This window comes from Carassius carassius, chromosome 39 (genome assembly GCF_963082965.1).
Source record: "Carassius carassius chromosome 39, fCarCar2.1, whole genome shotgun sequence".
NCBI lineage: Eukaryota > Metazoa > Chordata > Actinopteri > Cypriniformes > Cyprinidae > Carassius > Carassius carassius.
Genome location: NC_081793.1, coordinates 28309968 through 28334775, shown reverse-complemented (window position 1 = coordinate 28334775; position 24808 = coordinate 28309968). Strand labels below are relative to the sequence as shown.

General features: G+C 33.4%; 1 protein-coding gene across 5 annotated transcripts in view; it reads left to right on the top strand.

Moving 5' to 3' along the window:
• Positions 1–24111, top strand: part of LOC132121731 (calcium-activated potassium channel subunit alpha-1a-like) — an 86768-nt gene extending 62657 nt beyond the window's left edge. The window contains exons 18-33 of one of the 5 annotated variants that reach the window (XM_059531458.1): positions 14–90; positions 1256–1429; positions 2159–2191; positions 3233–3562; positions 4343–4439; positions 5824–5947; positions 7031–7255; positions 7320–7512; positions 8581–8694; positions 12708–12838; positions 12916–13110; positions 14539–14657; positions 15562–15777; positions 18855–18883; positions 23591–24036; positions 24070–24111. In XM_059531458.1, the coding sequence (XP_059387441.1) occupies positions 14–90; positions 1256–1429; positions 2159–2191; positions 3233–3562; positions 4343–4439; positions 5824–5947; positions 7031–7255; positions 7320–7512; positions 8581–8694; positions 12708–12838; positions 12916–13110; positions 14539–14657; positions 15562–15777; positions 18855–18883; positions 23591–23742 (2209 nt within the window). In that variant the 3' untranslated portion in view covers positions 23743–24036; positions 24070–24111. The remainder of the gene's footprint in view (positions 1–13; positions 91–1255; positions 1430–2158; positions 2192–3232; positions 3563–4342; positions 4440–5823; positions 5948–7030; positions 7256–7319; positions 7513–8580; positions 8695–12707; positions 12839–12915; positions 13111–14538; positions 14658–15561; positions 15778–18854; positions 18884–23590; positions 24037–24069) is intronic. The other 4 variants (XM_059531460.1, XM_059531459.1, XM_059531462.1 and 1 more) reach the window with 4 other exon arrangements.
• The last annotated feature ends 697 nt before the right edge of the window (positions 24112–24808 follow it).

Genomic DNA, 24808 nt, shown 5'->3' with positions numbered 1-24808 from the left:
TTTTTTCCACTAGGGCACTTTTCTACTGTAAAGCTTGTCATGATGACATTACAGACCCAAAACGGATCAAAAAGTGTGGATGCAAACGGAGTAAGTTACCATGAGAACATATATTAATAATTGTCTTACATTCACATTTTAACATAAATATTATATTTTTTATAGATTTGATTGGATGTATTTCGTATCACATTTCAGATTGCCTAATAAATACACTTTTTATATTATAACATATTTATTAAATGATTTCACATAGAATATTGTGGGATCAGTAATCATTATACTGGATTTGTTGTGAAGGTTTTACATTGTACTTTACCACAATTTCCCTCACAGCTAGCAAATAGTGATTTAGATATAGAACAAGAACTCTCAAGAATTCACGTGTGGAGGAGTTTGTGAATGACATGTCTACCAAGGCTGTTTTATCAATATCACTGCGCCGCCTGGCCACATTATCGACCTTTTTGGCTTTTACCTCCACCTGGTACTTTTAAAATACATCAAAACATTTCGTTAGTAATTGACACATTTCACATTCCTCTTTTCTCTCGCTGCCCTGGATCTGTGATCATTTCCCTCACCCTTTGATAGTGTTGTATTGTGAGTAATGACTGCCTTCACCTGTAAATGCAGATTTCTACTGTAGCCTGCTGCATGTGTGAATGTTAAACTACATTTTCCATCAACCCACTATCCTCCACCACATCATCAACAGAAGACAGCTCGACTTTTCACTGTTCTAACAGGCTCCTAACAGCACTTGGGCTTTTCTTAGGATTATTCTGTTTTGAGTTTAGATATCACCCCATATGTTTATTAAATTTAAAGAATAGAAGTTTGTTTAATTTATGAGGTAAATGTTGTGTTTTGTTTAATTTATGGGGTACAAATAATCTTGTATTTTATATACCATGGCAGGACATGCTGATATCTTTTTTCATTCACCTCCATGCATTTCCATGCTTTACTTGCATCTCTAAAATACAGTATATCCAAGAATACAAAAAATAATTAAAACAGCATTAGAGCCATTTGAACTTGTATATTGTTTTTGAAAAATACAACAGATTTTATTATATAACAGAATCGTATATAACTTGATAACAAACATGTTTTTCGGAAGGTGTTCCTCAGGGCTCTATACTTGGCCCATTGTAGTTTCCAGATGTCCAGCTTCTGTTAGTGAAATAATGCTCCCATCCATTAACATGCTTCTCCTCCTCCTCTCCCCTCATCCACCCCATGACCCCAGCCAAGAAGTCTGCCTACAAGAGAATGCGTCTGGCATGTTGTGTAGCTTGCGGTGGGGCAGAACATGGCTGCTCGTGCATGTCAGCCAGTGTGGCTAGTAACATGGAGGTTCTGCAACGTGGCTTCCCCTTCTCTCCCGTGTCTCTGTATGATAACACGACCACTTTACGCTCGTGTAAGTTAACGCCTCCCCTGTGGCACCCGTGCCAAGTGCCCGTGTAGTCATCTGTTCCCGCTACATGTGTATGTGCCATCTGGCTGGTGCAGTGCCATATAGTGGTGGCATCTGATGTGGTGAATACTGCTGTAAGTCCATGAATGTATCTGTGTGGTAGACTTGGTCTCCTGCATGCTATTTATGTGAACTGTAATGATGCAGGTTAGTAGTTTAATGATTCATTGAATCTTCATTATAATGTTTAATTTTACATTCGGCTATGCACAGTGGTCTTTATCTAAACGTGTCTTTTAAGCAAAGTTTGTGCTGTGTTTTATGCTAATAATCTAGATGTTGGATATGGTGATTGGCATTACCACACTGTAGGAAAATGGCTATACTATAAAGGATAATTATGTGTTGTAAATACACACAGTATATGTCATTCGTATTGGAGTTTGAGAGTGTTGATATGTGAACACTTATACCAGCCAATGGTAATTTTCTGGTGTCCCAGCCTGGCCAAGCTGGTCAGATTGGTGTGGTTTGATGATTTTAGGGGAACTTTGGGTTGGCTGGTCAGGCTAGGAGACTAGTTAAATTAAGTTTTTGTGCTCACTGGGTGGTTGAAGATAGTACATTTTAGACTAAAATTATTTATAGCCATTAATTTCCACTTTTTCTCACTGGTTCATCATTTCATTGATCCGTGTGTCATACTTTAACCTCTTTTTGTCTTTTTCTTAGCTAAAAGTAACTATAATGGATACATCAAATCAAGTAAGTCTTTTTTTTTTACTTTTAATTCTTACTCATTTGTTTGTTAACCTTCTGCTGTTTCTTTGTCACTTCCTTCATGTTTCTCTTCATGTCCTACTCATCCAAACTTCAGTGATTACAAACATTTAATGAGATTTGGTCTGATGTATGTGTGAAAATTAAGGTGCAGAAGGATTATATACAGAGACCCCCAAAAATGATTTGGACAACTAAGACTAAGATAAATATGTAATTCCATCAGTTAATATATCAAAGCAAGCATCATTCAAAATATTGAGAAACCTTTTTGCTCGTTGCTCATTAATAATAAGTGGCTGTATGAAGTCAGCTTACACAAGTTGTAAGTGTCCAAATACTTTTTGCAGTCTGTGTATGTCACTATCTGAATATCATGAAGCACTGCAGACACTTGCTCTCATTACACACTAGATGGCGCTGCTGCACTGCAGTTCTGATTATGTGACGCTTTAACTTAAGAAAGTGTTTAGATTTTACTGCTTTAGCTTTCGTTTGTTTTTTTTTGTTTTTTTCATGTTAAACGATGCAAAATATCGCAGCTAATGGTGCTGTCTGCAATTTTACTTTAGGAGTATTATGCATCCTGAGAAATTGCACCTGTCTTTGGTGACTGTGGAGGATCAACAATAAATCAATATATAATTCAATCATTTTTTCTATATAATTGTTAATAAAAAGAAATCAATATAAAAACAAATGGACTGGATTTATTTCTATTTAAACATATATATCAAATACAATTATTATAAAATATGTAAAATATATTTAATAAAAAATATTAAATGTTTTGTAAAAAAATATATATATATATTATAATAATAGGTTTCTAAACAATTTAACAGCATTTTAAACTGTATTACATCACCTTAATATTAAAGTTGTTGGTCAAGATTAAAATAATATAAAAATAATAATATAAACATAATTTCCAGCAAAAATGTCCAATGAAATGAATGCTATTTTAATTTACAGATTTGGCTGATTCTGTCCACCACCTGATTATGAATGTTTCTTATCTGACAGTAAATGATGAGATCAATCCAACATTCCTGCCCCAGAATCCCAAACCCAGCCTAATGCGGGTTCAGTGTGCAGTGAGAGCGCCTCCTGCTGTCCGGGGTGTCCGTGTGTCAGGGCCTTTAGTAAATAACCGTAAAGGCAGTATGCTGTCACCGGCCGCCTCATACCTGCACAGACTCAGTCTGGCCAGCTCTAGAGAGCTGTATCAGAGCAGCAGCGCTGGCTCAGGAGCATCTGATGCCACCCGCCTGCATCGAGCCTGTAGTCTGCCTGTTAAATACAGATATCATTCCAGCCACGGCTCCAGCTCCACCATCGGCCCGCACTCGCTCTGTAAGACTCGGCCTGCCATTGTGGGAAATGCATGAGGACTAATGGAGTTCAAAAATACTAAACAAACCATCCTGAACCGCAACGTGAATAAAACTCTACAACAAAATTGTAGAAAAAATAGTGTCTTAGTGTGCTAAGATTTTTTTTCTCTCTCTTCGAAAAACTTTATGTTTTTAATGAGAGAAAAAGTTTTGAAGAGAGAAAAAAAGGTTTTAAATGAGACAAAATGTTTGAGTAAAATAAAAATACAAAATACATTTTTTTTAAGGATTTTTTTTATTTTGGGAGGAAACAGAAAAAAAGGACACTATTTTTCCCCACCATGAATTCAATTTTGCAGTTCAGGCCTTCCATAATATTGCATTAATTTAGTTTTTATATTTGTTTTTTTTTTGTTAATAATTAACTATTTATTGTTACAACTGTCAAAAGTGTCATGCATTAAAACACGTCCATCATGGAATCTGCAGATATTATAATGCATTTTAATTTTAGCTACAATTATTTATGAAAAGATACAATGCATCACAATACCTGCATTATACACAGAGTCTTCAAGTAAAGTTTACCAGAAATGTATTAATGGCATTGGTCGGAATGAGAACAGTTAGTCAAACTTTACCCAGAATTCCCACTCTCTCTGTCTCCCTGTGCCTCATCCCTTCTGCATGTTTCTCACAGCTGTCTGATCTTATGTTATGAAGTGTATTAATGTTTTGTGACTGTTGTTTGGTAACACGTGTAGTTTGGTTGCGTCTCAAACTGTGGCTGGTGTTTCAGTAGTGGAGGAGGAGCAGCAGTCGGCTCTGTCGCCCAAGAAAAAACAGCGTAACGGAGAGATGAGAACGTCGCCCACATGCTCGCCCAAAATCATCAGGTAAGAGCACAGAAATAATGCTATGTTGCTCATAGTAGTGAGACTCTCATGTCTCTTCGTTACGAGTTACAGTTCATTTAAATGACGTGTTTGTAAAAGAAGATCAGCGCAGACAAAGGCTGCAGACAGCACACCTTGTTTGTTATCTTTATTTTATAAGTGCACAAAGTTTTGTTGTTATTATGTCTGTATCCAAAAAAATTCCTTCCTTTTTTTTTTTATAATTATTGCATTGCATTCCGCATTGTGACATTATTTTGACATTTTTAAATGAGAAATAAAATCTGAATGACATTTAAATATGTATATATATGCTGCAATATAATTTAATCTTTGCTTGTACTGCAGCAACAAAATCATTCCTTTATACTAAATTTAGACTTGTTCAGTTACTAGACATTACTTGACATTATTATTCTTCATAAATCTGTAAAGATTTTGCATCTAAAATTTGACAATTATTTTTATGTGAATTTTGAAACATTTTAAAATGAAAAAATAAAATATGAATGCGATAAAAAATAGTTACTGTGGTAACCGTTTGTTGTTACCAAGGCCACAGATCGTTTTAGTATTTCCTGATAAAGCAATTTTTATTTATTTATTTTTATGCTATATTACTATAATACTTTACACTTTTTATGCTTATAAATTGTAAAACAAATTATGTAAAAATAGAATTTAATAGAAAATTTCTATACATTTATTATAATGTAATTTAAAAAATAATTAATAGAGTAAAATAGTAGTCCTAAAATAATTTATTAAAAATAAATTTCTGTATGCATATGAAATGCATATTTTTCTAGGTATTTTTTAATGTCATTTAAAATTTTATTTGAAGGTGAAACATGGCTCTTGAGACATGTTCTTGACAGATATCTTGAGATTAACCCATTAATGCCCAGGTGTGTTTGTGATACAGTACAGCGGTACAGTAGCGTGTTTCTGGTGTTTGCTCTGACAGCAGGCGTCAGGTGTGATGCTGATCATGTGGTTTTCTGTCACGCTGCGCATTAATTTTGATGGACAGAGAGCTGGAGGAGGTGAGGAGAGCGTCTGGAGCTCAGCTCAGCCTCTAATGGCCTAATGATGTAGAATAAAGTCATAACAGCAGCTACGGTTGATGGATGGAAACGCTCTTCAACAGGATGCTGAAACCTTCACCCCTCTAATAGGCCAATCAAACGTCCCTGAGACCCTGAGCTCCTGCTCTCAATCACGTCCTTTAACAGCAGCCCCGCTTCCCAGCATCCAATTCATTCCCTGCAAATGTCTGATGTATAAAGTCTGATGCATGTCATTGATCTCGTTGTTGATAGAAGAGGATCATGCATTTGGCCAGCTCAAGTTTTTCCTGGTTTTTGTGGTTTGTTTGTTTCAGGCACGACCCGTTGTTGGTCCCAGGTCATGATCAAATGGAAACAATGGATGAGAACATAAAGAGATATGATTCGACGGGAATGTTTCACTGGTGTCCATCAAAAGACATAGAGAAGGTCATGCTGGTAAGAGACATTCAGCATTCAGACATTCAACAGAACTGAGGCAAATTACACTTTAGAACAGCACAACTAGTGTTACAGTAGTTATTTTAATTTCTTTAGATTTATATATTTTCTGCTTTTATTTTAATTTTGTCAAATATGTTTGTAATTTATAAATATTTATTTATAATATTTTTTTTTTTATTAATTAAACTTAAAAAAGATTGCCTTGGCATTTATCTGAAATAGTCCTTTTTTGTGTGTTTATGTGAGTTTTATTACTTTTTTTTCCAATATTTTTTTTTATTCTTATTTCAGTTTTAGTGTAGTTGTTTTTAGTTTCAGCTTCAGTAATTGTAGTACTTAAGCCAAACATAAAATCACTGAAATAATTAAAGCAGTTTTAGTCATTTTGCCAGTTTTATCACTTTCATTGTTTTTAGCTGCAGTTTTAGTCATTCTAGTACTTCAACTTAAACTAAACTAAATGAAAAATATTAATTTGATTACTGAAATATTTACTTAAAATATAACAAAGTATTTTCTGAAAATAGTTTTTGTCAGTACAGTTTTTTTATTCCATTTTTAGTTGTTATTTTAATTTTTCAGCTTAAATAAAATTAAAATTTGAAAATTTGCCTTTTATAACCCAAGTATATATGTTTTTGCCAGTTTTATGACTTTTTTTTAACAAAAAAGTTGTATATTCTTTAGTTAACTAATGTTAGATTAATTATTATTATTATGTTAAAAAAAAAAAAAAATTTTAAATCTGTTTTTGTTTGGTCATTTTCAGTTTTAGTAATTTTAGTACTTCAACTTTAAATTAAAATAATTATTTCTATGTAAATTGTAAAAATTCACAGAGCTCTGTGATGGTAGGAATGTTTGCTATATATAGCAAACATTCTATATATAGAATATATTTTATATATTTCAAATATATTCTATATATATTCTATATATAGAATATATTTGCTATATATGTTTCCTATATATAGCAAATATAGTAGTATATTTGCACTGCATAATCATTTTAGTTTAGTTGTAGTTAACAGTAACTAGTGTCTGTGATCAGTTCTCTGGTCTGTATTTCTCTCTCAGACTCGCAGCGAGGCGGCGATGACGGTTCTGAGCGGTCATGTGGTGGTTTGTATTTTCGGCGATGTGAAGTCGGCTCTGATTGGTCTGCGTAACCTGGTGATGCCTCTGAGAGCCAGTAACTTCCACTATCACGAGCTGAAGCCCATCGTGTTTGTGGGCTCTCTGGAGTATCTGAAGAGAGAGTGGGAGACGCTACACAACTTCCCCAAAATCTCCATCTTACCCGTGAGTGGACGTCTGTCTGTCTGTTCAACCCATGATGTGTTTCTGACGTGTGTCTCCTGTTCAGGGGACTCCACTGAGTCGGGCCGATCTGAGAGCCGTCAACATCAACCTGTGTGACATGTGCGTCATCCTCTCAGCCAATCAGAACAACATCGACGACGCCTCTCTGCAGGATAAGGAGTGTATTCTGGCGTCCCTAAACATCAAGTCCATGCAGTTTGATGACAGTATTGGACTCCTGCAGGCCAACTCTCAAGGTAAAGACTGCGTTGAAAGAAACACTCAAATGAAGAAAATGTCATGGGTGTATAATCCACTATTTTGTAGAGTAGGGCGGTCATTTTTACTTGAGATTCGAAGCCAAATTACAGGGGGGTGTAACTGACTTCAGAAAGATGGCAGCATCATTTTACTATTTTTACACAGAGATTGGTTGCTCTATTAGTAAAATCTGTTGACTTTAGGAATCTGTGCTGCATTATATTCCAATGGTGACTATTCAAACATGAGGAAAAGGCACTTCTTTTGTTTTTCTCCTGACGTTTGCAAGCCTGTAACTCAAGAAGTCTCAAACATATCTTAATATCCTTTTAGATTGTAGTTCTTAATAAACATTTCTTGTGATATAATAATTTTTAAGGCCCCATATGCTTCATTCTCAGAGATACGGGGATTTCAATGTGGCCCCCCGAGTAATTTGTTTTAATTATATGGCACTCATTCATGGATATTCTATACAATTGTTTTAATAGATGGAAAGAAGATTCATTTACACTTCAGACATCACAATATAAATTCAATAAGTATTATATTTTTGCAAAGTGGTCAACTTTTAGTTTTTTGTTTTTGACCACTGAAAATGTGTACAATTGACTTTTGGAGCTATATTCAGATTTTAATATCTATGGAACTGAAACATATGAAGCCTAAAAAAATTAAGATACCAAAAGAAAAGTTTGTTAAGGCCCAAAATCTAAAAGGGCATTAAGATATATTTAATACTTCTTGAGTTACAGGCCTGCAAACTTAAGAAAAAAGCTTAAAAACGTGCTTTTTTCCCCCATTTTTGATTGGCCACCATTGGCATATAATGCAACAAAGATTGTTAACTGGCTCCAAATCTCAGGTGAAAATGACGTTTTGACCCCCCTCTAAAGAAGAGTGCTCAGTAAATATTCATCCATGACATTTAATATTTTAGCATTCATCGCTATTAATGTTCGTCTTTCTTGACAAAGTCAAAAATTGGAGCTGGGGAAGTTTCTGAAATGTGGTTGATTAAACATGGAATGACCCTGTGTTCATGTATTTTTGTTCTGCTGCAGGTTTCACTCCTCCTGGAATGGATCGCTCGTCTCCAGAGAACAGTCCCGTGCACGGATTGGTGCGGCAGATGTCCATAACCACCGGAGCAAACATTCCCATCATCACAGAGCTCGGTGAATTTCATGTTACACTCACATTTAAGCACAAATTAATACTTTTATTCAGCAAGGGCGCATGAAATTGACCTAAAGGCATTTAGAATGTTACAAAAGATTTCTATTTCTATTCATCTGTGAATCCTGAAAGATAAAATGCATCACGGTTTCCACAAAAATATTGTGCAGCACAACTGTTTTCATCATTGATAATAATCAGAAATGTTTCTCGAGCAGTAAATCATCATATTATTCTGATTTCTGAAGATCATGTGACACTGAAGACAATGATGCTGAAAATACAGCGGAGCATCACAGAAATAAATCACAGTTTAATAGATATGAACCTAGAAAACAGCTGTTTTAAATTATAATAATATTTCAGAATATTATTGTTTTTACTGTATTTTTAATCAAATAAATGCAGACTTGGTGAGCAGAAGAAACTTCTTCCAAAAACATAAAAATAGCTTCACAGTAAAGTCCCATTAGTTAATGTGAGTTAATTCAATGATTTCTTTACAGTATTTATTTGTCTTTGTTAATGTAGGTACTATTGTAGTATCATTGAGCTACTATTTAAATTTTTAATCAATATTTTACATTTTTAGTTTTTGTAATTTTTTTGTGTTTTTGATATTTTTATTAGTTTTTTTGAATATGTCTGTAAAGGTTCATTTGACTTAAATATTAAATATAAATATATATTTAAATATAAATAATAATAAACGAAATGAAAATTAGAAATTAATTTTCGTCATTTGATTTCAAGTTAAATCTTTCATCACTTGAAATACAGTTTTATGGTTTTACTTACTTATAATAAAGCTGACATTAGTTAATAAAAATACAACTGTTCATTGTTAATAGTTCATGTCAGCTCAAGCCAGTTAAATAATATTAACAAATTCTTGTGATTTTAATAATTATTAATTAGTAAATGTTGAAATTAACGAAGATAAATGCTTTAAAATATTTTTATTGTTAGTTTAACTAATTTAGTTAACTAATGTGGAACCTTATTGTTAAAAATAGTGACCTCAAAACATTTGAGCGTAAATGGCTGTTTTAGTAACAGTAGCTGAAATGATTTTGAAGCTAGTTTCAGGGTTTAGTTGTAAAGTGCACAACAACTACTCGGGTGGTTTTGGTAACTGCTTGTTTTATGCTGCTAGCTAAAACAGAGAAGTTGCTGCCCCTGGTTTGTCTGAGCCAGGACAAGAGCAGCGGGAACAACATCCCAATGATCACGGAGCTGGGTAAGAAGAGCTGACGGCGACTGGTTTCTCATCCTCTGGACTGTGTTCCTGGAGCTCTTCTTCTGTTCCTCTCCGGTGTTTTCACTGTTGGCATGAGCGTTTCTGCAGCATGCTGTGAATCCCGTGTGCTTCTGTGTGGCAAGACACACCGATAAGTCCTGTCAAAGCGATCGAATCTGTCGTCTGTTCAGAAATGAGCTGTCACTCCGTTACGTGTTTCTGAGTGTCTCGGACAGGACACACAAAGACTCAGGGTCCGAAATTAACTTCCTGCCACTTCTGCCAAACATTTTCTGGCCATAAATGTTTTTTACTGACCATGAAACTACACTTTGCATTGTTTTAATTTATTGTTTTGAATTAGTTTAATTGGTTTTGTTTCTATTTTAATTTAAGTAATCTTTAAGTTTGTTTTGACATCGTTTTCTGGCCATAAATTATTTTTGCTGACCATGAAACTGCCCTTTGCATTATTTTTTATTTATTTGTGTCTGGAATTGTTTTTATTTTTAGATTTCTATGTAATTTTTAGTTTTTGTTAGTTTTATTACTTTAAAAAGGTCCCATATTGTACACATTTCTTGAGTTTTATTTTAGGTTTTGATGTCCTTGAGAATATATATTCACGGTATAATTACCAAAAACCGTCTCATTATATTTTTACAGCTCAGACAGTCTGCTTAGAACAGGTAGATTTTAGCTTGTCTAATTAATATTCATGAGCCTCTCTTCTGATTGGCCTGTTATTTTCTGAGTGACACATTGCCAGGCCAACCACAGGTAACTAGCGTCAGCCGACGCTGAAGGCAGCAACACAAAGGGGAAACTTGAGGAGACCCACACAAACCAGCACAGTTTCGGCTACGTAAGGAGTTTAAAATATCATCTTGATGTGATGTCGGGTGCCAGACTCGACGTAATACAGCCTCCAATTAGAAATTTGACTGCATATCTGCTGCCATTGCCAGACAATCAAACTGATGACAGTCAGTCATCTGTCTGATGCTGTTGTTGCTCAGTGCTCAGTAATGGCACAGACGTGATGTTGTCTGGACTGGGGGTTTGATGAAAGGAGAGTGGGACAGTGGGCGGAGCTCGGGGTGGTGAATGAAGGAGGTGACTGTAGTTCTGACGACAACTTTTTACAGAAGTCACAACGGTTCGTGAAAAATCACAGCTACTTTATGAAGGCTGTGTGCCTTTTAATGTGGACTGATTATGTTGATTTGACATTTATATGGCAGTTAAATAGCCCCTAGACCTCAGTTATTGTGAAAAAAAGACAGGAAATTTGACAATATGGGACCTTTATAGTATGTATATATGTATGTATGTTTGTGTGTGTGTCTGTGTGTCCCTGGAACACAAGAGCAGTTTTAAGTCTCTGGGGTGTATTTGTAGCCATAGCCAAAAAACATTGTATGGGTCAAAATTATAAATTTTTCTTTAATGCCAAAAATCATTAGGATATTATGTAAAGATCATGTTCCATTTCATTTGGACAAGTCTAAAGGACATTTTTTTTTTTTTTTAGTATTTAGATTTTTTTGTGCTCCCTCAGATTCCAGATTTTTTAATAGTTGTATCTCAGCCAAATATTTTTGGATCCTAATAAATCAATGGAAAGCTTATTTATTCAACTTTCAGATAATGTGTAAATCTCAAAATCTCAAGTGATACTTACCTTCAGACATAAAAAAGGGTGCCACTAAACAAATTTATCATTTTGTAAATTGAATGTGAAATTATTGCAATATAAAAGTATATTTAAAAACTTTCATATTTGGTGGGATTAATCACAATTAATTTCAGAGAAAAATGTGCAATTAATTAGTAAATTTTGTTTAATCGATACACACACACACACACACACACACACACACACACACACACACACACACACACACATATATATATGGATCTTTAGTTTTAATATATATTTTTTAATTTTAGTAATTATAGTTCTACAATGTACAATAATTACGTGTTGAATCTTAACATTTGACTGCAAATAAATTTCTTAGTAAATTTACCAGGGACTTCATTTCATTTTATTTATTTGCCAAAGCCTGTTTTGCCGTTGCATTTTTACATTTTTTATTTATTTATTCAAAGCAACTTTAAGGCAGTGCAACACATTCTATAAATGTAACTCATTAACAGTGTTACTTTGTGATATTTTAGTTTTTCTTATTAAGGTTTTGCATTGGTTGTAATGTTTACTATTTTCAGTTTTTTTTTCTTTCTTTTTTTTTATATGTCTTTATAGTTTTTATAATGTTTTATTTCAGTTTTACCTTTAGCTATTTTTGTACATCATGTTAAGCTGAATGTAATTGTGAAATGTTGCTTTTGGAAACTAGCTAAAATTAAACATGTTTATTATTTTTTTATTTATTTCAAGTTTATTACATTATTTTTGTTTTGTTTTGTTTTAAGTAACTATAATTACTCAGCTTTTTTCATGTTTTATCAGAACGACCCATTAATACATATCATCCCTTTCCATTTCTGCTTAAAAGTCTGAACAAAAAACTTCATCTAAATAAACTTAAAAATTCTTATTAAAGTTACCAGCTGCTGCTCTGGAAAGTAACTCCGTTTCATTTATCTGCCAAAGCCCCTCGTTTGCTGCTGAAAGTGTTAATTTTTGACCCTGTATTGTCCTGTTATTAGTTTCTGTGAATATTCTTTACTAAAACTCGTTTAGTGCAACACATTCCTAACAAACCGTGTGTGTGTGTGTGTGTGTGTGTGTGTGTGTGTGCGCAGTGAACGACTCAAACGTCCAGTTTCTGGACCAGGATGATGACGATGACCCCGACACAGAGCTGTACCTCACGCAGCCGTTCGCCTGTGGGACAGCGTTCGCCGTCAGTGTGCTGGATTCATTAATGAGTGCCGTAAGTGAACCCAAACCCAGCCGTGTCAGGTCTCAGCACCGTACCTCATCTGTAAAACACTCCTCTCTCTATCTCAGACGTACTTCAATGACAATATTCTGACCCTAATCCGGACGCTGGTGACCGGTGGAGCCACGCCGGAGCTGGAGGGTCTGCTGGCGGAGGAGAACGCACTGCGTGGAGGATACAGCACACCGCAGACACTGGCCAACAGAGACCGATGCCGCGTCGCACAGCTGGCGCTTTACGACGGACCCTTCGCTGATCTCGGGGTGAGGCCCACATCTGCGACTCCTTCATATTATTCAAGTCTAACCCTCTGGAGCTGTTCGCGTGGTGATCAAAAATGACCATTTTTACAATTTCAGATTTATATTTTAGTTTGTAGAGGAATTTATGGCACTAAATATATATCTATGGAATAGTTCAGATCTATTTATTTTACTTATTAACCACTATTTGGGCATGGACCTAAAAAAATGACATTTCCGACATGAACTCGTAACCAAACTCCATTTTAAATGTGAAAATCTTGAATGCTTTGGAGCACAGATTTAAGTAAAGGAGAAACTTGGCAGATTATAAAAGTGAAAAAAAAATTTTTTTTGTTTATTATGAAAATTTAAACTTTTATATGAAATATATATTTTCAGAAATATGTTTTGCTCTAACACTGAGAAAATCAAAGCCATATAACTAAACAAGTTGTGTTCCGAATTTGAGGTTGATATCGTGAAAAAAATTAACTTTCAGTAAAATTTTGTTTGGGTGCAGTACCAGATGTTTCTACTAAATGTTATTCGCTTTCCATTCTTTTGTGTGTATGTGTGTGTATGTGTGTGTGTGTGTGTGTGTGTGTGTGTGTGATCAACATAATTTGAAAAGGTTAAATGGTCCTTAAAAAAAAACACAACTGTAGTGTTCGAAGTCATGGCCTAATGGTTACAGAGGGAAGTCGTGGCCTAATGGTTAGAGAGTCGGACTCCCAATCGAAAGGTTGTGAGTTCGAGCCTCGGGCCGGCAGGAATTGTGGGTGGGGGGAGTGCATGTACAGTTCTCTCTCCACCTTCAATACCACGACTTAGGTGCCCTTGAGCAAGGCACTGAACCCCCAACTGTTCCCCGGGCACCGCAGCATAAATGATGCCCAATGTTCCGGGTGTGTGCTTACAGTGTGTGTGTGTGTGTGTGTGTTCACTGCTCTGTGTGTGTGTGTGTGTTCACAGTGTGTGTGTGTGTGTGTGTTCACTGCTCTGTGTGTGTGCACTTTGGATGGGTTAAAATTCTGAGTATGGGTCACCATACTTGGCCGAATGTCACTTCACTTTCATAAATGACCATGTTGGAAATAAATGGGAATTAAATCTTAAATCTTAAATAAAATCTTACTGAAAGCTAATCTTTTGCGATATCAACCTCAAATTTGGAACACAACTTTTTTAGATATATGACTTTGATTTTCTCAATTTAAGAGTAAAGCATGTTTTGGAAAACATATATTTAAAATGTAAATAAATATACACACACACACACACACACACACATAAATATATATATATATATATATATATATATATATACAACGGCACTTGGATGTTTGGAGGCCTGAGAGTCAAATACTAATACTGTTTAAATCTATTTTATTAAATATATTTAAATCTGTACCACCAAATAATGTTAAGGCCTGCTTGTGTTTTCAGGATGGGGGATGTTATGGTGATTTGTTCTGTAAAGCGTTGAAGACGTACAACATGTTGTGTTTTGGGATCTACCGATTAAGAGACGCACATCTGGGAGCACCCAGCCAGTGCACCAAACGGTGAGTGGACCAGCTCTTTAGAAAAGGTCAAATTTGATATAAAGGAGCTAAAACTAACCTTTACCAGGTTAGTTTGATCTACTTTGGGACTAAGTTTGGGGTTGGTGCGATTCAATTTTTTTAAAATGTTTTTGATAGTCTCTTCTGCTCACCAAAATTGTGTGTATTTGATGAAAAATACAGTAAAATTGTGAAATATAATTGCAATTTAAAGCAGCTTTTTCTGTGTGAAACTGTGTTAAAGTGTAATTTATTTCTGTGATGCTCCGCTGTATTTTCAGCATCATTCCTCCAGTCTTCAGTGTCACATGATCTTCAGAAATCAGAATAATATGATGATTTACTGCTCAAGAAACATTTCTGATTATTATCAATGTTGAACACAGTTGTGATGCACGATATCTTTGTGTAAACACAGATAAATCGAAAGTTTATTTGATTTATTTGAAATATAATAAGTAAAACATTTTTTTTTAGAATAGAGAAAAACCTGTATAATTCAGTCAGTTGAGGATATATAAAATAAATGAACAATGCATGCTCAAAATATAAACAAAATAATCAAATATAAAGGTCAAGATGAATAAAATGTATTAATGAATAATCTGAAATATTATGTCAATAAAAATATGAGAAACTCAATTAATAGTATTAATAAATAATATTAAATTTTCTGATCATATAAATTGTATTGAAAATGTAAACAAACTTTTAATACTTGAATGCTGTATTAATTTCTTTATATGTGTGTGTGTGTGTATACAGTATATATATATATATAGCAACACTAATTGAGCTTTTCAGTAGATTGTTTGTAACTGTGTTGTTTCCATATTCATGTTAAATTAAACTACTGTCAAATATTTTCTCACAGTGCTGTGTACGTTTGTTTCTCTCGTGACAGATACGTGATCACGAATCCTCCGTACGTCTTCGAGCTGGTGCCTACAGATCTGATCTTCTGCCTGATGCAGTTCGACCACAACGCCGGTCAGACGCGCTCCAACCTGTCGTCTCACTCCACCTACTGCCCGAGCAAGAAGAGCCCATCCACCCTCTCCATCCCCTCATCCGCCCGGCCGGGACGCAGCCGGAGCCGAGACCTGCGCGACAAACAGAAGTACGTTGCTCTGTAAGCGTCCGTGGCGTTGAGCTGTGCCTTTGCACACGTTTATGTGTCGGTGTGTGTGTGTGTGTGTGATGCCTGACATCACGGACACATCCCTACACTTCGGTTTCACAAACACAAACCCCGGACTTAAGTTCTTTACACTTATCAAATGTTTACTTCGTACAGCATCTTTAACATACTAGAAGTTGAATCTGTATAAAGCACCGGCCGGCGTTTACACCACAAACCATGGTTTTGTTGAGCATCAGTACGTCTTACAAGGGTAACACTGTGTTGGGTTAATGAATCAGTTTTACCATTTTGCACTTTAACTGCACTTTAATCCTACAGTTTGACAAACGGTTGTGTGTTTCATCATCGCATCACGCCTCTGTGCTTCTACATCCTGATATTCCTCATATAACACAGCTGCTGTCTCATGTTACCCACCTACAGTGGCTCCAAACGTCTGACGGCTTGCGTTTTTAGTTGCTTAAAAAAAAGTTACAAGATAATACATTTAAATTGAATAAAATGCATAATTTTGTTTTTTGGATTTACTTATTTTTTATTTAAAGGGGAAATACATTTTAGATTCACAATTAGATTCACAAAATTCAAATGATGTAAAACAAACGTTTTGTGGATTTTAGGAATAGAGAAAAATCTGTACAATTCAATCAATTCCAAATAAAAAAAAATATAAATAAAATGTCAATACAAATATTATTAAAATAACAAATATAAACATGTCTCATCTTATAAATTGCAGTGGAAAATGAAAAAAAAATTTAAAATTTTTTTTTCCATTTGTGATTTATATGAGGAACAATTTGTAAGGAATAGAGAAAAATCCATATAATTCATTCAATTTCAAAACATAAAATAAATGAACAATACGTACTAGAAAATATACAAAATACAAAACAAATGCATCAAATATAAAGGACATGGACAATGGATAAAGTACTGGAGATATATTTTATTTTATGTTTGCAATTTTTTAATTTATTATATTAATAATTAATATGACATTTTCCGATCACATGAAATGCAGTGAAAATTTAAATAATTTTGAATTTATTTTTGCAATTCATGATTATTTTTTAAACTCAAATTATGTAAAAAATGTAGGAATGGAGAAAAATTGGTAAAAATTAATAAATCACAGATACATAAAATAAGTAATTCATAAAAGAAGAAATGAAATTTTCTGATATAAATTGCAGTGAAAAATTAAAGAAACTTGAATGTTTTTTTCTTTTTTGGAATGTTTTTTTTTTTACAATTTATATTCACAACTTGAGTTTATTTATTCCTCTTTGGAATTATTATTTTTTTTTTTTATTAAATTTCTAAATTAAATTCAAATGATGGATGGATTCTTGAAATTGTTAAAAATCTGTCTAATTCGCTAAATTGTGAATACATAAATAAATGAGCAACGAATACTCAAAATAAGCAAAATGTAAAACAAATGCACCAAATATAAAGAACACGATGGATAAATATGTATTGTAATTGAACAAAATCAGTATCCGGTCAATGTCACAAAACATAAGATAAGTGAACTATAGAAATATCAAAAAAATTACTTTTTAGATTTTATTTACATTTTTGCAAAAAAAGTCTGTTTTCTCAGACATTTGGACCCACTGTACTTACACATCATTATATATGTGCTCATAAAGAATCAAATGTTTCACACATTCACTGCCTTCTTGAGATGACTGAGAGTTTAATCACATCAGCCTTGACAGAAACGCATGGCATACGCATACGCTGGACGTCTGTGAAACAAAGGCTAATCGTCAGCGGTCATTCCTTCCTGACAGGTTCATTGCGATTTAGAAACTCAAACTGAAATGAAGCCAATGGAAACACACTGATTGAAACACCCCAGTCCTCATGCTGGGTTAATGGGATTTTTGCAGACGTTCCTGTGCTTGAAAAGAGTAATTTGACAAATGTTTTATCTTCCATTAAAAATATTTTCCATATTTCTAAGGCTGTTAAACTCTGGACTGAACTTGATGTCCTGTTTGGTTGGTACAACTCACTTCATAATTGAAAATGTTGCGATGCTGCAAGAATAAAGCTGTTTGATGAGCTTTTGCAAAGAAGCAAGCAGGACATTTGTTCGCTTTGTTTAATTCACATTCATTGCTTTAGTAAGACACTTACACCAAAGTTTTGATTCTCTAAATATCAAGTGTAAGAGATTTTTCTAATATGATTCTAATGAACTAGTGTATGCGATATCTTAAACATAATAAAAGTATTTTTTTTCTGTATTGATGATGTGAAGTCTTTGCTTTTAAAACACTTAGAGCATCTGCCGTCCACCTCATTTTCACTGATATTTTTTTATTATTTAAATGTTTTTATTTTGATTGTATTATTATTTATTATTATTATCATTTTATTGTTGTTTTATGAATTGATAAATTATTTTCAAAACTTAAATACAAATGCATTTAATACATGTATATATATATATATATCTATAATTTTATTTTATATTTTTTCACAATTTAAAAATCTTTTAAATTATTTTATTCAATGTAATTATAATAATAATTGTATGATTAATTCTTTTTTTTAATAAAACATTTTTAAACGTAAAGTACATCTACATTTGTAAATAATTGCATATTTTAATTTGATAATTTACATTTTTTCTTGTTTTTAATTAATAATTATAATTAATCTAATTCATATTTTTAATTTCATTTAATAATTTTTTATAAATGTATAACTTTTTTAAAACTCAATTACAAATACATTTTTTTATTTTATAATTTAATTTTAGTTTGTATTTCATTATTTTAGTAATTTTAAGTAATTATTATAATTATTAAATTATTTAATGATTAAAAAATTTGATAACTATTTTTTTAAACTAAGTATAATTTTAGATTTTATGATTTTAATTGTAATTAATAAATATATTTTTGTAAATTGCAAAATTTTAACTTATGCAAAAATGTAAATAAATATACATGTCTGTGTGTGAAAACAAGATGATTGAGTTTCCTGAGAAAATCAGGATGTTTGAACTTACTCCATTTGCTCTGTCTTTAAAGTGTGCCCAGGACGAATAGAGCAGTTTCAGGTATGGAACTAAATGCATGTCATTACTGCAACCATCTCTCATAATTCAGATGGTTATGAGCTGAAAAGTGCATTGAATCCATCATGCCAGCATTAATTCTTTGCTTTCTGACTGAAAGCAAAGCAGCTTTTGGCCGTTCTGGCTGTTTTGCTGAAGGTCATCTCTGCAGTGCATGCATCTCTGGATTCAGGGCTCTGCATTAGTTCAGTAGCTGTCTTGATCTCTTGATATCTATGATCTCACTTAACATTGAGAATGCTTTTACCATTGCAACCGTCTGTAGAGATTCAGCTCGCGTGTCTACATACTATGTAGTATGCATGGTTTTGGTTTCCAAATTTATGAGCATGATTAAAACTAAATCATTTGAAAAATCTATTTACAATACAAATGATCTGGACTTCACCAAAAAAGAAAAACTTATTTTGCATTTAAATAATATTAATAATAAAAAAACTGTCTAACACACACAGCAATATATAAATGCATAAAAAATACAAAAAATATTGCTGAAACTTTTCTGGTGAAGTCGCTGGAGAAACTGCTCATTTGTTTGTTTTGTCTTGCTTTTTTATTTTAGTATTTTTTTTTTACCAAATATTAAGTGTGTTGAATTGTACCAAAATGTCCCATCTTGAAGACTTCACTTATGACTTTTTTTTTTAACTGATTAACTTGTATTTACTGGTATATTCAATGTTAAATGACATATTTGCATTTAAATAATAATAATTAAGAAAATTAAGTCGTTATAACGAAGAAAACAACTTTGGTTATGTCGAGATCACGAGAAAATTAAGTCGTTATAACGAGAAAGCAACTTTGGTTATGTCGAGATCACGAGAAAAATAAGTCGTTATAACGAGAAAACAACTTTGGTTATGTCGAGATCACGAGAAAAATAAGTCGTTATAACGAGAAAACAACTTTGGTTATGTCGAGATCACTAGAAAAATAAGTCGTTATAACGAGAAAACAACTTTGGTTATGTCGAGATCACGAGACAATTAAGTCGTTATAACGAGAAAACAACTTTGGTTATGTCGAGATCACGAGAAAGTCGTTATAACGAGAAAACAACTTTGGTTATGTCGAGATCGCGAGAAAATTAAGTCGTTATAACGAGAAAACAACTTTGTTTATGTCGAGATCGTGAGAAAAATAAGTCGTTATAACGAGAAAACAACTTTGGTTATGTCGAGATCATGAGAAAAATAAGTCGTTATAACGAGAAAACAACTTTGGTTATGTCGAGATCACGAGAAAGTCGTTATAACGAGAAAACAACTTTGTTTATGTCGAGATTGCGAGACAATTAAGTCGTTATAACGAGAAAACAACTTTGGTTATGTCGAGATCACGAGAAAGTCGTTATAATGAGAAAACAACTTTGGTTATGTCGAGATCGCGAGAAAATTAAGTCGTTATAACGAGAAAACAACTTTGGTTATGTCGAGATCGTGAGAAAAATAAGTCGTTATAACGAGAAAACAACTTTGGTTATGTCGAGATCGTGAGAAAAATAAGTCGTTATAACGAGAAATCAACTTTGGTTATGTCGAGATCACGAGAAAAATAAGTCGTTATAACAAGAAAACAACTTTGGTTATGTCGAGATCACGATAAAATTAAGTCGTTATAACGAGAAAGCAACTTTGGTTATGTCGAGATCACGAGAAAAATAAGTCGTTATAACGAGAAAACAACTTTGGTTATGTCGAGATCACGAGAAAAATAAGTCGTTATAACGAGAAAACAACTTTGGTTATGTCGAGATCACGAGACAATTAAGTCGTTATAACGAGAAAACAACTTTGGTTATGTCGAGATCACGAGAAAGTCGTTATAACGAGAAAACAACTTTGGTTATGTCGAGATCGCGAGAAAATTAAGTCGTTATAACGAGAAAACAACTTTGGTTATGTCGAGATCGTGAGAAAAATAAGTCGTTATAACGAGAAAACAACTTTGGTTATGTCGAGATCACGAGAAAAATAAGTCGTTATAACGAGAAAACAACTTTGGTTATGTCGAGATCACGAGAAAAATAAGTCGTTATAACGAGAAAACAACTTTGGTTATGTCGAGAATGCGAGAAAATTAAGTCGTTATAACGAGAAAACAACTTTGGTTATGTCGAGATCGTGAGAAAAATAAGTCGTTATAACGTGAAAACAACTTTGGTTATGTCGAGATCACGAGAAAAATAAGTAGTTATAACGAGAAAAGAACTTTGGTTATGTCGAGATCACTAGAAAAATAAGTCGTTATAACGAGAAAACAACTTTGGTTATGTCGAGATCACGAGACAATTAAGTCGTTATAACGAGAAAACAACTTTGGTTATGTCGAGATCATGAGAAAGTCGTTATAACGAGAAAACAACTTTGGTTATGTCGAGATCGCGAGACAATTAAGTCGTTATAACGAGAAAACAACTTTGGTTATGTCGAGATCACGAGAAAGTCGTTATAACGAGAAAACAACTTTGGTTATGTCGAGATCACGAGAAAAATAAGTCGTTATAACAAGAAAACAACTTTGGTTATGTCGAGATCGTGAGAAAAATAAGTCGTTATAACGAGAAAACAACTTTGGTTATGTCGAGATCACGAGACAATTAAGTCGTTATAACGAGAAAACAACTTTGGTTATGTCGAGATCACGAGAAAGTCGTTATAACGAGAAAACAACTTTGGTTATGTCGAGATCGCGAGAAAAATAAGTCGTTATAACGAGAAAACAACTTTGGTTATGTCGAGATCACGAGAAAAATAAGTCGTTATAACGAGAAAACAACTTTGGTTATGTCGAGATCACGAGAAAGTCGTTATAACGAGAAAACAACTTTGTTTATGTCGAGATTGCGAGAAAATTAAGTCGTTATAACGAGAAAACAACTTTGGTTATGTCGAGATCGTGAGAAAAATAAGTCGTTATAACGTGAAAACAACTTTGGTTATGTCGAGATCACGAGAAAAATAAGTAGTTATAACGAGAAAAGAACTTTGGTTATGTCGAGATCACGAGAAAAATAAGTCGTTATAACGAGAAAACAACTTTGGTTATGTCGAGATCACGAGAAAGTCGTTATAACGAGAAAACAACTTTGTTTATGTCGAGATTGCGAGAAAATTAAGTCGTTATAACGAGAAAACAACTTTGGTTATGTCGAGATCGTGAGAAAAATAAGTCGTTATAACGTGAAAACAACTTTGGTTATGTCGAGATCACGAGAAAAATAAGTCGTTATAACGAGAAAACAACTTTGGTTATGTCGAGATCACGAGACAATTAAGTCGTTATAACGAGAAAACAACTTTGGTTATGTCGAGATCACGAGAAAGTCGTTATAATGAGAAAACAACTTTGGTTATGTCGAGATCACGAGAAAAATAAGTCGTTATAACAAGAAAACAACTTTGGTTATGTCGAGATCGTGAGAAAAATAAGTCGTTATAACGAGAAAACAACTTTGGTTATGTCGAGATCGTGAGAAAAATAAGTCGTTATAACGAGAAATCAACTTTGGTTATGTCGAGATCACGAGAAAAATAAGTCGTTATAACAAGAAAACAACTTTGGTTATGTCGAGATCACGAGAAAAATAAGTCGTTATAACGAGAAAACAACTTTGGTTATGTCGAGATCACGAGAAAAAGAAGTCATTATAACGAGAAAACAACTTTGATTATGTCGATATCACAAGAAAAATAAGTCGTTATAACAAGAAAACAACTTTGGTTATGTCGAGATCACGAGAAAAATAAGTCGTTATAACGAGAAAACAACTTTGGTCATGTCGAGATCACGAGAAAAATAAGTCGTTATAACGAGAAAACAACTTTGGTTATGTCGAGATCACGAGAAAAGGAAGTCGTTATAACGAGAAAACAACTTTGGTCATGTCGAGATCACGAGAAAAAAAAGTCGTTATAACGAGAAAACAACTTTGGTTATGTCGAGATCACGAGAAAAATAAGTCGTTATAACGAGAAAACAACTTTGGTTATGTCGAGATCGTGAGAAAAATAAGTCATTATAACGAGAAAACAACTTTGGTTATGTCGAGATCACGAGAAAAATAAGTCATTATAACGAGAAAACAACTTTGGTTATGTCGAGATCGTGAGAAAAATAAGTCATTATAACGAGAAAACAACTTTGGTTATGTCGAGATCACGAGAAAAATAAGTCGTTATAACGAGAAAACAACTTTGGTTATGTCGAGATCACGAGAAAAAGAAGTCATTATAACGAGAAAACAACTTTGGTTATGTCGAGATCACGAGAAAAATAAGTCATTATAACGAGAAAACAACTTTGGTTATGTCGAGATCACGAGAAAAATAAGTCGTTATAACGAGAAAACAACTTAGATCACGAGACAATTAAGTCGTTATAACGAGAAAACAACTTTGGTTATGTCGAGATTGCGAGAAAATTAAGCTGTTACAACGAGAAAACAATTTTAATTATGTCAAGATAATTTTGTTTAAATTTTTTTGTTTCAAGTAACAAACATTTTTATGGTTTTGTTTTAGTTATCGATAATAACCCTGCTCTGAATGCAACATGTACTTATGAACTGAAACATTTCAAACTCCTCAGTGTATGAGACAGAGCTTGCATATGTAACGTTTCCATTCACTCACTTGTGTACCTCGAACCTCAGGCGTACAGTAAATGATGTCAATCATTCTGCAGATAAAAACTGGTACACAGATGAACCCGAGAACTGCTTCCCAAGAAACACACAAAGCAAACACACCAACACACACGCAGCCAATCAGATCAATCAATACAAATCCACCAGCAGCACCATCCAGCCAATCAGAGAAGTGGAGGAGGAGCCTTGAGATGACATCATCCACACACAGACTGAATCCTCACTGGACATCAATCAGAGATGGAGCTCAGTGGTTCTCAACTGGTTTCGCTGCTGGAGATTAAATGGTGAACCAACACTGTTTATCATAAAGATGAAATTCTGAAGGTTTCATGATTCTAGCAGCCAATAATTTGCACAAAACTCAGTTAATCCATTTTGAATGTCTTGGATGTACACGAAAACATTTCCACTTCAACTTAAGACTTAAAATCAGTTGCCTTAATCTCATGTAACCTCCAAAATGAAATTTAAGTGAAAGTTAGTTAGTTATCAGATAGTAGTTCTGTTAGTTTAGTTAAGTTATTCAGATCGATGAGCCATTGCAGGATAAAGAAAATCTGTAATTTAAAGTTTATTCAAGTAAAATGAATTCACTTTGTTTGAAAACTTTTCAGAGTAATATTAATGTTGTTTTATTAGAAGTTTTTGAGCAATCGTGAGTTACAGAGTCAAAATAATTTAAATTACATTTATTTCAGAGACGTTAATACTGGAAATTCTCAGATAATATGTTCTTATAAATTCTGTACAATTATATATTCAGATGACTTCTAATCAATATTGATAATAATATATTTAGCTTTTTTATCTTAATTTTAAATTTCAATTAATGATTTTTATTTTTTAATTAATCAAAAAGGGGTAAATGCATGATAATAACATGGTAATATTAAACGCTTTGAAATGATTTCACATTTGCTCATTAATGAGAAGTTGTTGATCAGATACAATATGGCTTCAGTTAAAAAATATGACGTTTTGACTGTTTTATAAAGCAATGATTCTTGTAATCACATACAGATGTGAAAATCAGATTGTACTGCATTTTGATGGGTAAATAAGGGAAAAAAACATTGCCATACCTTATTGATTATATATATATATAATATTTTTTACTATTTATTTTTTTTCATTGTTGTCTATATTGGACTGTGTGCATTTCATTACTTCAAGCATTGTTTTCCTTACCGTCCATGACTTGAAAAGCATATGTACAATACATTTATGAATCGTGATCAGCTGAGAACCACTGG